General features: G+C 40.3%; 1 protein-coding gene across 1 annotated transcript in view; it reads right to left on the minus strand.

The window, feature by feature from the left end:
* Positions 1 to 13101, minus strand: part of TAFA4 (TAFA chemokine like family member 4) — a 45153-nt gene extending 32052 nt beyond the window's left edge. Inside the window, exons 1-2 of the mRNA XM_042880964.1 lie at positions 12987 to 13101; positions 9888 to 10003 (exon numbers count right to left, since the gene is read on the minus strand). Of these exons, the coding sequence (XP_042736898.1) occupies positions 9888 to 10003; positions 12987 to 13066 (196 nt within the window). The 5' untranslated portion in view covers positions 13067 to 13101. The remainder of the gene's footprint in view (positions 1 to 9887; positions 10004 to 12986) is intronic.
* Between the last annotated feature and the right edge of the window lie 1133 nt (positions 13102 to 14234).

A 14234-nucleotide genomic window follows, 5' to 3' on the forward strand; every position in this document is an offset into this window, starting at 1 on the left:
GATTTATGCAAAAAATAACAAGTAGTTCTCATTGCCCCAGAGATCACTTTGCAATTGGAAGTTGTTCTTTAAACAGAGTTACTCCTATTGAAGCACAGGATTTATTCTTGTGCATTTCATCCTCTCTTCTATTTATATTCATCTATTCATTGCTTAATTCTTTATTTACAGCATGTTACAACATCAATGACTGTTTTTTAAAAAAATACTTCTTACTGAGTTTTAATCAGATACAGAAAAATAGATACAGAGGGAAAAAATAGAATGGCAAGCATTAAAGAAATCCATTAGCACAAAAAGGAATCAAGATCTGGAACGCACACTCACTGTGTGTAAACTAGTAAAGCTCATCTATCAATACACAGGTTCTAAATACACCACATCACCCAGATAACTCCAAGGACCATCATCTTCCTTTCCAGAATGTTATACATTCTCTCTCAGGACTCGTGTGACCCTGCTGGTGTGCAGGGATGTTGTGATCTCCTCACCTCAGAGGGAAGGACTCCACTTCTATTCCCCATACCCACATGCAAGTGGCAAATCAGTCCTCAGTGAACATGCTAATAAGAGCAGTAACAATTAGCAATGTCTCATCACATCCATCTGCTGAGACTGCCACAAAAATGTCATCTTTCCACTGCCTGTCTCCTGACTGAATTCATCATTTCACAACATGCAGTTTTTCCTTGGTCAAGAAATGACCTTGCTATTACTATTTATTACTTAATGGATCTCGGTCTGAAAGCCCACGTCATAGTCTATAATAAAATACAGCAAGCAGAACTTCACCCACTTTAAGAGTAGAGCATTTAGCATTCAACACAAAACGTTAATAATATTTCAAAAGTGCCATTTCTTCTCATGAACTTTCGACCAGCTTAGCTAATGGATTCAGGACTAAGAAGTATTGAAAATAATTTTGGGAAAGAGCTTGCCAGACACTTGTCAGCTTTCAAATGTTTTTCACTGTAGCTGGCCAAAACAGTGCAATGATGTTATTTAAGTGCCATACTCTGTTGTTTGCATAAATAAAACTCTGTAAGTACCAGCCCAGCTGCCAAGTCCCAGGCAAGTCGATCTAAATGTAACCCCAGCACCATTTTGCAACTAAGACAAATTTGTTCCTAAGACCTGGTGTGGTGATTTCAGCCCCCCATCTGTTAAATGAAAGTGATCACACTTTGCATGCAAAGCGCCTCGTGTTCCTCTGACAAACACCTTGCATCACTTTGACTGCAGCCTGGCTGACACTGGCTGAGGAACTCCAGCACACTGCAGTTTATTTGCACTGAAGCACTTGGGACAGAGGCCTTTGTTTTTTTGTCGAAAGGCAATACAAAAGAAAAATTGGAATGAATTTGAAAAGAAAAAGAACAAAAAAAAACTAGAACATCACTGTATTCAGGCTACAGCATATTCAAGCTTTGATTCTGATCCAGAGTTCACTTAACCCAAATCCCTCGATACTGAGGAAGGGCTGAGAAGTCAGGAAAATGCTTTCTGCACTCACTGTTGGGTTAGATTTGTTCCCTGAAAGAGGACATGTTCTCACAGCAAGCCCTCTTTTCTCTCCAACTTGGCAGAAACCACCGTGCTATACAGCCTGGATGTTTCTAGACTTTAGCATAACACAATTATTTGTCAGTTGTAGACTAATTATTCCAGTTCCATGCCTGGGGACTGTGGCATCCCTTGCAGAAAATGGCATTTTGCTGAGGACAGCGATTTCACTTCATTTCTAAAAAAAAAATGGGGAGGCAAAGTTGTGGATCAGCACAATTTCAGTTCTTTAACTAAAGCAGGATGCACCCAGACAATATTTGAGGACCTTTTTCTATACCCCAACCATTTTAGATGAGAAATTTTATGATTTCTGTTTGGGCTATTTGTTTGCAGTTGGAAGAATACCAGCATCTGCTGAAAGGACTGAATAGACAGAAATCATTAGCATAAACACAGCTTGGTCCAGACACTCATACTGCTGGTGTGATTTATGCCAACAGACATAATTTGCACTTTGTTCAAATTATATCCTGACTTGATTTTCATACTTCCAGTAAATTTTATTTTCTACAGATTATCTAGGAATACCTAAGAATAGAAGCAAACATCACAGTCAATATAGATATCTTCCTATTTGGCCTTTCTTTGAAGAGAACACCTCCCCAGAATAGTAAGTCATGAGAGGACAGTCACCATTTCTGTGGGTGACCAGTTATTTACTGCCCCTCATTAAATAATTATAATAAAAATGTGCCTGTGCACTTATTGCTTATTCATGAAATGAGATAATATGCTTCCTTAAATTACAGTGTCTCAATACACATTTTATTATACCAGGAGCAGACTGTGCAAAGGACATCACTGGGACAAGAGCAAAGAATGTGTCAGAAAGCCTTGATACTTTCAAATTCTTTTGTGCAGGGAATGTTATTAAAGTGCTTTCTATGCCTGTTTTCCCTGGACATACATATTTTCATTATCTTTTTCAAGCAATATTCTCTTTCATTGTACTGTGCATTTTGGACCAGGAAGAGCACTGGATCCAACCTGGTACTTTACAATGGGCATAGTTACAAATGAGGGGTTTGCATGCTGTTCTTCTTTTCCCTTTGCAATGTTAGCTGCTGAACACCACTTGTGCTGGAGCCAAGCATGCTACCACCACCCTAGGCCCAACGTACTCTCACCTTCGTGATCCATCCAGTGATGATTCAGAGGCATTGTGAAGGAGAAAGCTCAGCATGATCTTTATTCACTTCTATTTCTTGCTATACAGAAGGAAATCTCTCAAAGAAAAAAGGAAATAGAGAAAAAAAGGATACAGAGAGCAGAAGAGACACTACAGTTTTTCACCCAGCCAGAAAATAAAATGCATGGGAAAGACTGCCTCGATACACTTCAATTCCATTCATTTGTGCTAATCAAGAATCAACAGACAACAGGAAACTCAGTCAGCTGCAGGCAACACCTTGCAAATACCTGCTAACACAACCATGATCTGTTACATACCAGTCATGATGCTCCACCCCAGAAGTGTAACACCGAGCCACTGTGCAACAATTTGTCACTGTGCAAAAATAAATTATTTTAAAAAGACAGTGAAAGAAAGCTGTTCTAAAATATTCACTGCATCTTTCGATGCTACTTTAAGGAGACTGAGGTGCAAAAACTAATGAGACAACTGTAATCAAGAAGATGTAAGCAGCAAATAAAAGCTGAGAGTAAACCTCCCACATGCTTATCTGGTCACCATCTCTTAGAACATTCAGGTAAGTAAAAAAGACAGTGACCATCATTGGACCATAAGTCACGTGAATGACGTCCATTTTAGAAACAAGAGTGGAAATAAAGAAAGGGGAAAAAAAATGAAGACAGGTCAAACAGTGAGAAACAGAAATGTTGATCCTTGAATTTTCTGCTCATAACTTCTGTTATTGGCAAGGTATCATTAATGATTGCCTCCCTAGTAGAAAATGAATGTCAGGTGAAGCATCAGCTCGTGTGCTGACATACAGCATGTTCAGTGTGATGAGGAGGGATCACCCTGCTGAACCCTGTAAGACATCTTTAATCTCCTGATTTAGAATCTGTTGTCCTCCACTAGTTGTCATTCTCCTGAAAGAACGCTGTCAAACAATGAAAAAGAGGCAACTGCAGCAAAGGGATAAGAGGCAGCAATTTAATTATTCATTTTTTAAGAAAATCCATTGCCAGTTTCTTCCACAATTAAACATTATTTTGTTTCCAAGACGGTTGGGAAGCATCTCAAGTCCTCAGCCACACCACAGACTTCCAAATGTAAACCAAGCAGCAGCCATTTTGCAGGGGAAATAAATACACCTGGCATGAGAACAGAGCTGAGATCTTTACATAATCTTAGTGGACAAGGCACTGGTGAGGTCAAACATGACAACCAATTTCCTGCTTTTAAGTACTTGACTATTTAAAGCCTGTGCAGTCACTCATTTGAAATGGAACTCTCCAGTAGCACAAGGCCTTACAATTACATTAAAATTGGACTTGAAGTCTGGGACAGGCTCTGTGCTGCTATTACAACTAATGTGATTGCAAGGCTGTGACAAAGCAACCCGTGCAGTAAGCGCAGGCATGTCGATCGATAGCTGAACGGACCCTAAAGCAATTTCCATCCCTCAAAATGGCAGTGATTTGCAAAACGCTGAATGATGAATTCAGTAAGAATTTTATTAACGCTCAAGCGTTAATAAAATCATAACTATGAAGTTTGACTTTTCTTTTGGGACCAAACACCATATGACATATCTGGAGCAGGCTGGAAACTAAATCACAGAAGAAACACAAACTCCCCATTCAGTTTGGTCAGGACTTCCATCTTAAACAAGTCTTTCAATCAATTCAGGGAAAGGAATTCAATGCAAGTCCTTTACATTTCAATCTATTGCCTTCATCACTCAAACATCAACCTTCCCAAGGACTCAGCATGTTGACCTCCATGTAAACCCAGAGCACAGCTCCTCAGTAGAACATGCTCCACTTCCCATTGCATCACTATACTCACCTAAACACTGAGCACAAGATGCCTTCCATCCTACTTGCAGATTTTTACTCCTTTCTCCCAACACTGGTACAAGCATATGCACTTGAAGTACAGTACTTTTTTGTAATATAAGTTCTAAGTTTGGGGGAGGTGAATGAAAAAAAAAGGAAGAAAGAAAGATAAAGAGCAAACAAAGCTTGCTTGGTTAGAATTGTGGACAATGGAATGTAAAGGTTACCATTTCTACACGTAGAGACTATATAAAAAATAATGCTGCCACTGTAAGATGAATAAAATAAAGACAGTATTTTCACAAGCTTTCCCCCAAAGTTTTAGAATCTGGTCACCCTGATATTGCTAGAAACAGCTTGGTTTTGGCCTCCTGATTCACACTGATACAATGGACTTATCATTTTTTTGTTGAGACTGGATCTTCCAAAAAGTCTCTCTTCTTTTTGCTATATATTACTGCTTCCCTTTTTTTTTTTTCCTTTATTTTTTCTGTAACATGATGAAGTACAATACCCATAAGTACACATTCTTCACCTCACCAGTAATTTTTTCCCACAGCTCCCTGGGATAAACTTTTTATAAAAGACTACAAAAGACTGAATTAACACTGAATTTCTCTTTGCTGGCAGCCTCTATGCACACATGGATTTTGAAGAAGACCATCATATATACAGCAAGTTCTCATCGTTATTTAAAACTCCTTCTTCACCCCTCGACCCCAAATAAAGGTTCAGTTCTTCCTCTTTTTTCCCCCTCAAAAATACACCAGCAAACATCATGCAGAAAACTCCATCTCATTCTGTCTCAAACGGATCCTATTGCTCAACTGAATTGCTTTCCCTACCCTATTACTTGAGATCACAGCCAGGGCTGTATATTGTAGCTACCCTATATTTAGAAACTGGGTAATAAAACACATAAATAACACACTGAATAAAACATTAAGACATAAAAGGAGCTAAACAGCACAAAAGGCTAAAGCTTATTGTGCACTAACCACATCTGACCCATTGAAATACAAAAGACACATAACTCTAATTAGCAAAATGCACCGTTGTGACTTAAATCACGAGACAGCAAGTGTGCTGTCTGTCTGCAGCTGTGCACTGGAGTCCTTTTCACAGCCTTGCAGGGCCCTCTGGTGGAACTGGGAACCAAACCCCTAGCAATCTGACAGCACTGTTAGAATGAACGATATTCCAGCCCAAAAACAAGGGGACAATCAGAACCCTGCTTTTCCCTTTTTCCCTTGAAAGTAGCAGTATTTCTAACATAAAGTTGCATCTTCCAGTTAGCCTTCAATTAAAGTAGATTAAGCCCTGGAGCCAATGTAAAAGAGAAGTTTTTCTACTTGACTCTATCAGGGCACAATTTTACTCACAAAGTCTTTAAAGCTGTGAAAAGCTGCAACTGATGAGGAACAACCCTGTCTGCTGCCAGACCACCTGAAACCAAAAGCCCGACCAAAAGGTATTAACAAGACTGAATTCCAGTTCACATCTCATATTCAGAGAAAAGAAGAAAAAAAAAAAAAAAAAGCAGATCCTGAGAGCCCTGCAGACCAAAACAACTGCAGTCAATGGTAGAACTCTGTCCCAGGCCTATGAACATAAAATATTTGCCATTACCAAGTGACAAGCAGACTGCTTCTGCGAGAAACAAGTGTTGGATTGTCCCACTGGTAGGCTAGATCTGAGAGCAATTAAAGACAGATAGAAAATCAGAAACAGACACATTCTAAAAAGACTGCCTTCTCTAACCAACAGCAAGGGAAGAACAGGAGCTGCAGAGAGGAGAGCCTTTGTTTTCTGCATCAAAGGCACAACTGCATAACTCAAATGATGAGCTGAGTCCCATGCATCAGCCTCACCCAGTTCAGGCATCAGTCAGAAGGGCACAAAGGAAAATGATCATGGGAGCCCAGAATATTATCTCAGATCCCTGTGCAGATCCTGTACAGCCAATCAACAAAAGAAGCCCATCTTTTACACACAGTTGAAAAATTGAAACCCCTGGTCCTCTAAACAACAGCCAAGACAGCATCCTGGTTGCAGGAGATTGCATCTAAGATGCCAAGCAGCAAATTAGATTTTCTGCTGCATTTCACTAAGCAAAGAGGTAGAGTTTTCAACACCTCAGGCTGCTGCTAATTCCCTTATGAATCCACTTCCCAATCTCCACGGTCATGCACATTTGACTTGCCATTGCAATTTTCAACAAGACTTCTCTCACTGAACCTCTGATAACCTTGTAAATTAATCCATCTGCAGAGCAATGGGAAATAAACTCTGTGAAGTTACTATTCATTCTTCCAGTTGGCAAGAAGACCAAGCTGTCCCAGTGAACTCAGAGTGATTTATCCCTATGCTCTGCATCATCCTATATCTGTGGGAAGCAAGCAGATTATTAGGGCAGAACTCTTCACTTGAAATCACAAAGAAAAAAGAAAGTGAACCAAGTAAGACAGTTCAGAGTCAAATTTGGCCCTACAGATGTATATTAAGCATATGGTTTCCAGGTGTATTAATAATGGATTCTCCAAAATCTGGAACCTTCAGCAAGCAGAAGGAGGCTGAAAGTATTTCAGGTAGAAATCATCACATCAAAATAAAATGCAGCAGCCCCAAAAAAGCCAAGCTGCACTGGTTAATCACGACAGAAACTGTTCAGCTGGTTATACCAATCAACGAGCTACAAGTCCAGCCCCCAAGTGAGATGACCAGAGGAAGTGTCTATTCAGTGTTTCATCATTTGTGGATCCTGACTTACAGCAGTGAGGTGGAAACAAATCTCTGGTACTAAAGGTACATTGCTTCATTCAGCACAGCACGGAATTGATAGTTATCCTGGTCTCAGTTAGGAACTCTGGGAGCTTGAAATACTGCCTCATTCTAAATAGCTGTGGTAAGGTTGGTGCTCAGCCATTGTCAGTGCAAAAGACAAGCTCTTCAACAGGGTACTTCACTGCAATGAAATCAGATGAATGTTCTGAATTATCTTTTCTCCACAGATAGAGAGGGAGCCTGCTGAAATAATCTGCATAAGCAGCATCTTCAGTGATGTAATGATAATGAGAAGGAACATCTCCCCTTTACCTTTTGCCTAGTTAATTTTGTCAGTCAAAACTATTGCACCATTCAAACGAAAGATAGGTTGAGGCCTTCAAGCTGGATTCAAGATCCAAACTTCTTCAAAGCAATGGCAGAATTGGCTTGCTAGATTGAACAGGGCTCTTTCTCCACTAAGAGTTATTTGATGGCAGCAAATATATTGCAGAACAACAGAACAGGCCTGCCTTGTCCTACACTTTATTACAGTGATGAGGCCCTTTTTGTCAAAGGGACTGCTCAATGCCATTGTCTCTCACTTTTCAGCAGCAGGATTGTTTCTGGGTCCTTAAAGATCTAGCCTCTGTTCCTGTCTGAATATTATGGAGACAGCTGTCAAATGTCATTCTTTCAAGTGCCATCTAAAACAACCAAAGTCAATATGTGTCTTTTCCTGGATTAGACTCCTTAAAAATTGCAGTATTTTGCAAAGAAAAAAAGTCAATCCCACTTTTCAGCTTAAATTCTATTGTCTGCCCTTGGCTAATAAACTTTCTTAGATGTCATGAGTAAGCACTTTTTCTAAAAGAGACTAGCGATCCCAAATACAGACTGAAACACATGGGTTTTCAGGGGCAAATAACACATTCTTAAAAACAAGTTCCTCTTAAAGTATCACAAGCTAGGTGCTACCAAAAAAAGATGATGCTGGGAAATGCAGGCCCCATCATGAGGGCCTTCCAAATGCTCTGTGATGCCATGCATCAGATAAGGGAGACAGGGAATCAAAAATGGGGTGACTTGCATCTGAAACATAGAATCAATTTGGGATGGGGGTCACTTCAGTGTATGCATGAGAGAAGCTCATGTCCAGGGAAGAATACGACATGTGTCTAAAAAGGTGCAAAAATCAGGGATTTTTTCCCTGATAAGACGACTAAATTTAAATAGAACTTGAATGAAGCAGTAGGCTCACGCTGGATGGGCAGTGCCAAACGACACATCTGAGCATGGTACAAATGCTCTACAGCACCATGGAACCCAGCAGTTGGTGATAAAGCAAGGCCAAGAGGTATTCTGTGCAGTTCTTAAATACACACATGGCTAATGTGCCGTGAGTGCATAAACAGACACAGCAGCTCTACGTAGGTCAAATTCATTGGGGTGCACCAGGATTTTCAATTTTTTTGGCAAGCACACGAGGATCCTTCAGCTCCTACCTAGACAATCACCAGAAGCAGCCAGGAAAGAGCTCAACAGGTTGTCTCATCTGGAGAATGAGCACTCAAGCAAAAGTACCTTCACTTCCTAGTGCTGAGCTGAAGTGTATGTTAACATTACACGTGGACCCATGAGAATGTGATTCAGAGTTAAGAACATTACATGCATTAATGCCAATACACCTGATTTAAGAATGTGACTGTCACAAATAGGAAGCAGAAATCCCCAGGCCAGCACAACTCTAACTACAGTACTGAGAGCTCACTCTTCTCATCATGTGGGTGCAGCCAGGATTTTGAGCTCTCCTAAAATCAGAATTCACTGGTACTACTGTGTTAGCTTTACCTTTCTTGCTTCTGGGATCAAAGGTGATACAGGGCATTAGCACTGGTACATCTGTATGTCTTTCTGCAGTGAGGCTGGGTTCTCTGCACAGTCCCAGCACAAACACATGGCTTCCAAGATCCAGTCTTGTATCAATTCACAAAGCCAACCCAGCTTGTTCTGAGCTTTTTCTGCCATTTATAGATACTTACACTGTTCTTGGTAGATCTATCTCGCTAGAATTTAAATGCATTCCTTTAAATGCAATTATTTTTGCTTTACTCTGCAGGAAAAAAACGTAGCATATGACAAGATGAACTAAACCACAGTCCATATCTGTGTTACTCTGTGAAAGAACTGGCTCACACAGTCTTAGAGCTTTGATTTATTGCTCACCAAAGCCAAGGATACCATTAGAAACTCTCCTGGTAAGGACTAGATTAGGAGGGGGAAGATAAAGATACATTTCAGAGTTGTTAAAAAAATAAAATAAATAAATACATTAAAAAACTGAAGTCCCAGCAGTCTTGAAGCTCACCAGAAAAAAAAATTGGAGGGATTTCACTTCAAAAAATTGCTAGAAACTCCATGATTTTTTACAGTAACATGTTTTGTCGCTGCTGTATTTTTAACCCATTGCACTGACTGTAACACGCTGTCAACAGCCTCATCAGTTATCCACTGCTAAAAAGTGGGCCCTAACATTCTGCAAGTGGTATTAATTGGTCTCAGTAGCACATAATGAGTTCAAACACTCCTACCTGTGTGTCCCCGGGGATGGTGGCTAGAGGCGGACAACAATTTACAGCAGACCATTAACACATAGACCAGAAAAAGCCAGTCAGATAGAAGCATTGATTTGGCACAGAATCTCATCCTGGAGGCAGAAAAGGAAGAAGATGAGTGAAAGAACAACGTGGGTAGGGAATAACATAAAAACCAGTGCTGGAAAGGAAACTCTGTGAAGATACTGAAGAATAACAAATAAGGCAGCACTGACAAAAATCACTTTCACGGTTTGGCTGAAATCAATTCATTTTTTAAGTATGCTTTACCAATAGAAGAAACGCGATGGCTGTCACACATCAGATTACCACACATATATTTATAACAACACCACACAACTGCAGTACATCTTGGGCGGCGTTGTTTTTTGGTTAAGGTCCATCCACAAAACTTCAATATGCGTACCGATAACAGCCCTTGCCTCAAAATCATAGAAACACCACAGTACAATGTCATCTGTATTTAACACCCCTTCGGGTCTATTTGCTAAGGGCACCAACAGCAGGTAGGCATGTACAGAGTGGCTCTATCTCTCAAGTACACATTATCTGCTGGCTTTTCTGGACATCACTAGGCTTGCTAAGGGTTAAACAGTCATGAAACCATCACCTGAGCCAAATACACAAGGTCTCACTACTCTGTCAGTGTTAGAAACTATTTCAGAAAACAGTTGCTTAACAGAAGGCAGATGTTGTTAGTCTTATTTATGGGAGCGATAGAAATACAGACACAAATCCCCAGTAATTTTGCTGCAAATATCTGCAATTAAATCCTTCAATAGCTTATGTTATGCCATTCATCATATAGAAAGTTAATCTGATCATTTTCTTAAACTCAATTATGATGATGCATTACTCGTGCAACACATAAATGTGCATTATGCACTTGAACTCCTAGATGTAACATTTCCCACTTTCAGAAAATGCTGTAAGCAGGAATACATCAAATTAATTAAAGGCAAATCACAGATTTGCATAAACTGAACTAAATACTGCTTTCATAGCAGCGTTAGTCTGTAGTTAATCAGCATGCTGGGATTTGGACAAGCCTATCACAAGCATTTTTATTTGCACCAAGAAGTCCTTTGAGAACTTTTCCCTGCAGATTCGAGTTCTGATTCCTCCAGGTACATTCTGGATTTTTTTTTTTACACCTATATATCTTTATAATACCTGAAACTGTTCAACTAATCAGATAACTCAAGTGCTGAACAGCCTGATAATTTGAAAATCAATAAATAAAATTAAAACAATCCCATGCCTTAGCTTAGTCTATGGCAGGCAGGTTTTAAATCCAGTAACCATCTGCCAGTGAAAATAAAGCAGATCTCACATTTTCTCATTTGAAAGTGCTTGCCCGATTTTCCTTCTCGCTCATCACAAGACAACGCTGTTCTCTCAACATGTATTAATGAGAACATTGATGAGGCCCAAGTAATTCAGAAATGCACTTCTTCATATCAAAAGTTAAGAGGCCAGAAACCTGCTGCAAATATATTTTAGCAACAATCACTATTTGTACCTGCTGGTTTGGGATTCCTTTGTTTTTAATCAAGGAATTGTTCTCCCCCTTCAGCTGTCCTTGTAGTCTTCAGCCCATCATTATATATATATATTTTTAAAAGCTTCACATTTATTGTAAAATAACACAGAATCTTAAAGAAAAAAATAAATAAGCCATATTTTAAGGATTGATTTGGGAAAAATATAGATATTAAACTATGTTAAGAAGATGCTCTGTTTTGAAATCAATTTAAGAAGAAACAGATTCTTCATTAACAGTGTGTGAAACTCTTCTGCAAGCATTAATCAACCAATCAAGAGACAAAAACTCCAGTGCTCCTTATCAATCCTAGAAGTATCCTCTTACAGAGCATCCTAAGCTAATTCACAGCAGTTACACTTCAGCTGATAACCATGGGTCTAATTCACCTGCACCCAGCTGAACCACAGGAGGCCAGCGCAGCTAACGGGGCTGAGTGAGAGTGAAGGCACAAGCGTTGTTATTGCTGTTGATCTTCACCTGGGTAAACTGCACAGCAGGTATTAAAATCAATCTACCGTTTCAGAGTTCAGTCCCCAGATTTTCCCCAGATAATGACAGTAACGCCACGCTATTGAGGAGAGAGCTGAATTTAACCGTTTAACCATTGTTTTCTGTCTCCTCTTATGACAACAGTAACACGTGGCTTGTACCCTGTGCACCAGTACCTCTGAATAGGAAGCCAGGATTTACTCATCTTTCTCATCAACTCTCTGCTGCCCTAAACCCAAACACAGAAATTTGATCCAGGTATCAGTGGACATCCCAGGTCTGGTGTCACTCTGTAGTAATGTATTGAAGATAGGGACCTTCCTTCAGGTTTCCGAAGGTGTTACTAAAAGCAGGATTTAACCCTTGAAAGTAAATACTATAGACAGAAATTCTGAGCGTGTCATTTCTGGTGTGACTTGACAAATGGGACAGATATTTGGCCTCAAATCATGCACTGGCTGCTCAACAGCTCCTTTTGCAGAATGTAAGTGGATCCAGGTGTTCCCACCATTCCCATTAGAGGAGCGAGCCCAGGCTCAGTGGAAATGTGAGCTGACATCATTTCAAAGCCTTCCCATGTTATGAAAGTCTGACTGCATTGAAACCAGGAGCCTGATATTAGATAGGTAATGGGAAACAAGGTTCAATTAGCATAACAGAGTGAACTTAGTCTTGAGTAAGTTCATTTGAGTTCAGAAATAAGTGAATCACTAAAAAACATCCATACAGTTATATCCAAGCTGAGAGGCTGCTAAAACCATTCAGTGTCACTAAAACGATACAACACTTGCAGACTTCAGGTAGACAGGATACAAGTCTTCAGCCCACTAACGTACAGGAATACAGGGTGATCTTTAACAAGACAAGGGATGGATGAAATTTGGCAGACAGATGCAACAAGGGGTGCTGGGCCCTTCAGCGTCAGCGGGCTGCCACTTTCAGAAATGTCAAGCCTTAGCTCTCTCGGATTCAAGTGCATAGTGTTGCTAACCACAACAGCAAATCTTCAGTGTCATTTGAAAGCTAAAAAGCACTCTTACCTTGGGGACTTTGCAAGAATTTTGTTCCAGTCAAACACAATTATTTCAGTGTGTTTTTCATAGTTATTCCAGATTCCCATTTGCGGCTGCAGATAAGCCTTTCTGCATTTCAGAACGTTCTCTTCACTTTGGGGACCTACAAAGAAAGCCATATTACACTGCAATTAACAACTAGAATGATGCTGTGAAATAGATCTTTGTTATCAAAATCGTTGCTTCACAGTGCCATCTACAGTACAACCCGATGCCAAAGGCAGCAAACACTGCTCTTCTCACTTGTTTAAAAGAACACAGGGAGAACTGTGTGGAGACAGCTGTGAAATACCACTACATTAACTACATTTAGGCTGCATGTGGCTCTGGGCAGCCTGGCCTGGTGGTTGGCGACCCTGCACATAGCAGGGGGGGTGAAACTACATGATCATGATGGTCCTTTTCAACCCAGGCCATTCTATGTTTCTATGATTAACAAAAGGCAGAGTTTGCTCCACTGAAAATTATACATACAAAGCATGCTGCTTACTGTGGGCTGACAACCAAGTGTCCTCTCTCCACACAAATGCCATGGGAGCTGTTAGATTGTGGAAGGACACTGCCATGGTGCAAACAGATTTCCACACAATTGCTCGAAACCTCCAACAAATTGGATAAGAGGTTATCAAATGTGGAGTGAAATCCTTCACCATATTCATAAAGGTTTGGCCAAGGCCCCTGGAGTCCAGCCCCGTCAGGAGCAGAGAGGGTCCACAGGGCTGCATCCATAGGATCACGTCTGTGTGATCAATGTTTTTCTGCTCCCACTGATGCTTTTGGTTCTACTTGCACCATATTCAGGCCAAGCCCACCTGCACCCAGAAGCTACATTTCCAAGTCATTATATGAAGATAGTTTTCTAGCACTAGTGACACGCATTCCACTGAATAATGAGCTCAAACACTCCAATTCATAGGCAGCCAAGTCTCTTTGCTTTTATTGTTTATATTCGTTCTCTCACTTCTATCCCTGGGCTCAACTTGACCTTCTGTTATTGGAAACAAGACACAATGTAATTTGTGAGAGTAATAATAATGTGGTCTCCCCTGACGGAGTGATCACAATAAACTTTTCCCATGTTCTCCCACCACTCCTTTCGTTTCAGTAGTCCTTTGATCAATTGGAAACCCACTTTTTAAGAAACACAAAATTACATTAACACACACTGGGGGCAGAAAAGTCAGTAAGCAGACATCTTCCAGGAGCTTAGGACAG

This window comes from Lagopus leucura, unplaced genomic scaffold, assembly GCF_019238085.1.
Source record: "Lagopus leucura isolate 7727_CA_CO unplaced genomic scaffold, USGS_WTPT01 Super-Scaffold_100028, whole genome shotgun sequence".
Lineage (NCBI taxonomy): Eukaryota > Metazoa > Chordata > Aves > Galliformes > Phasianidae > Lagopus > Lagopus leucura.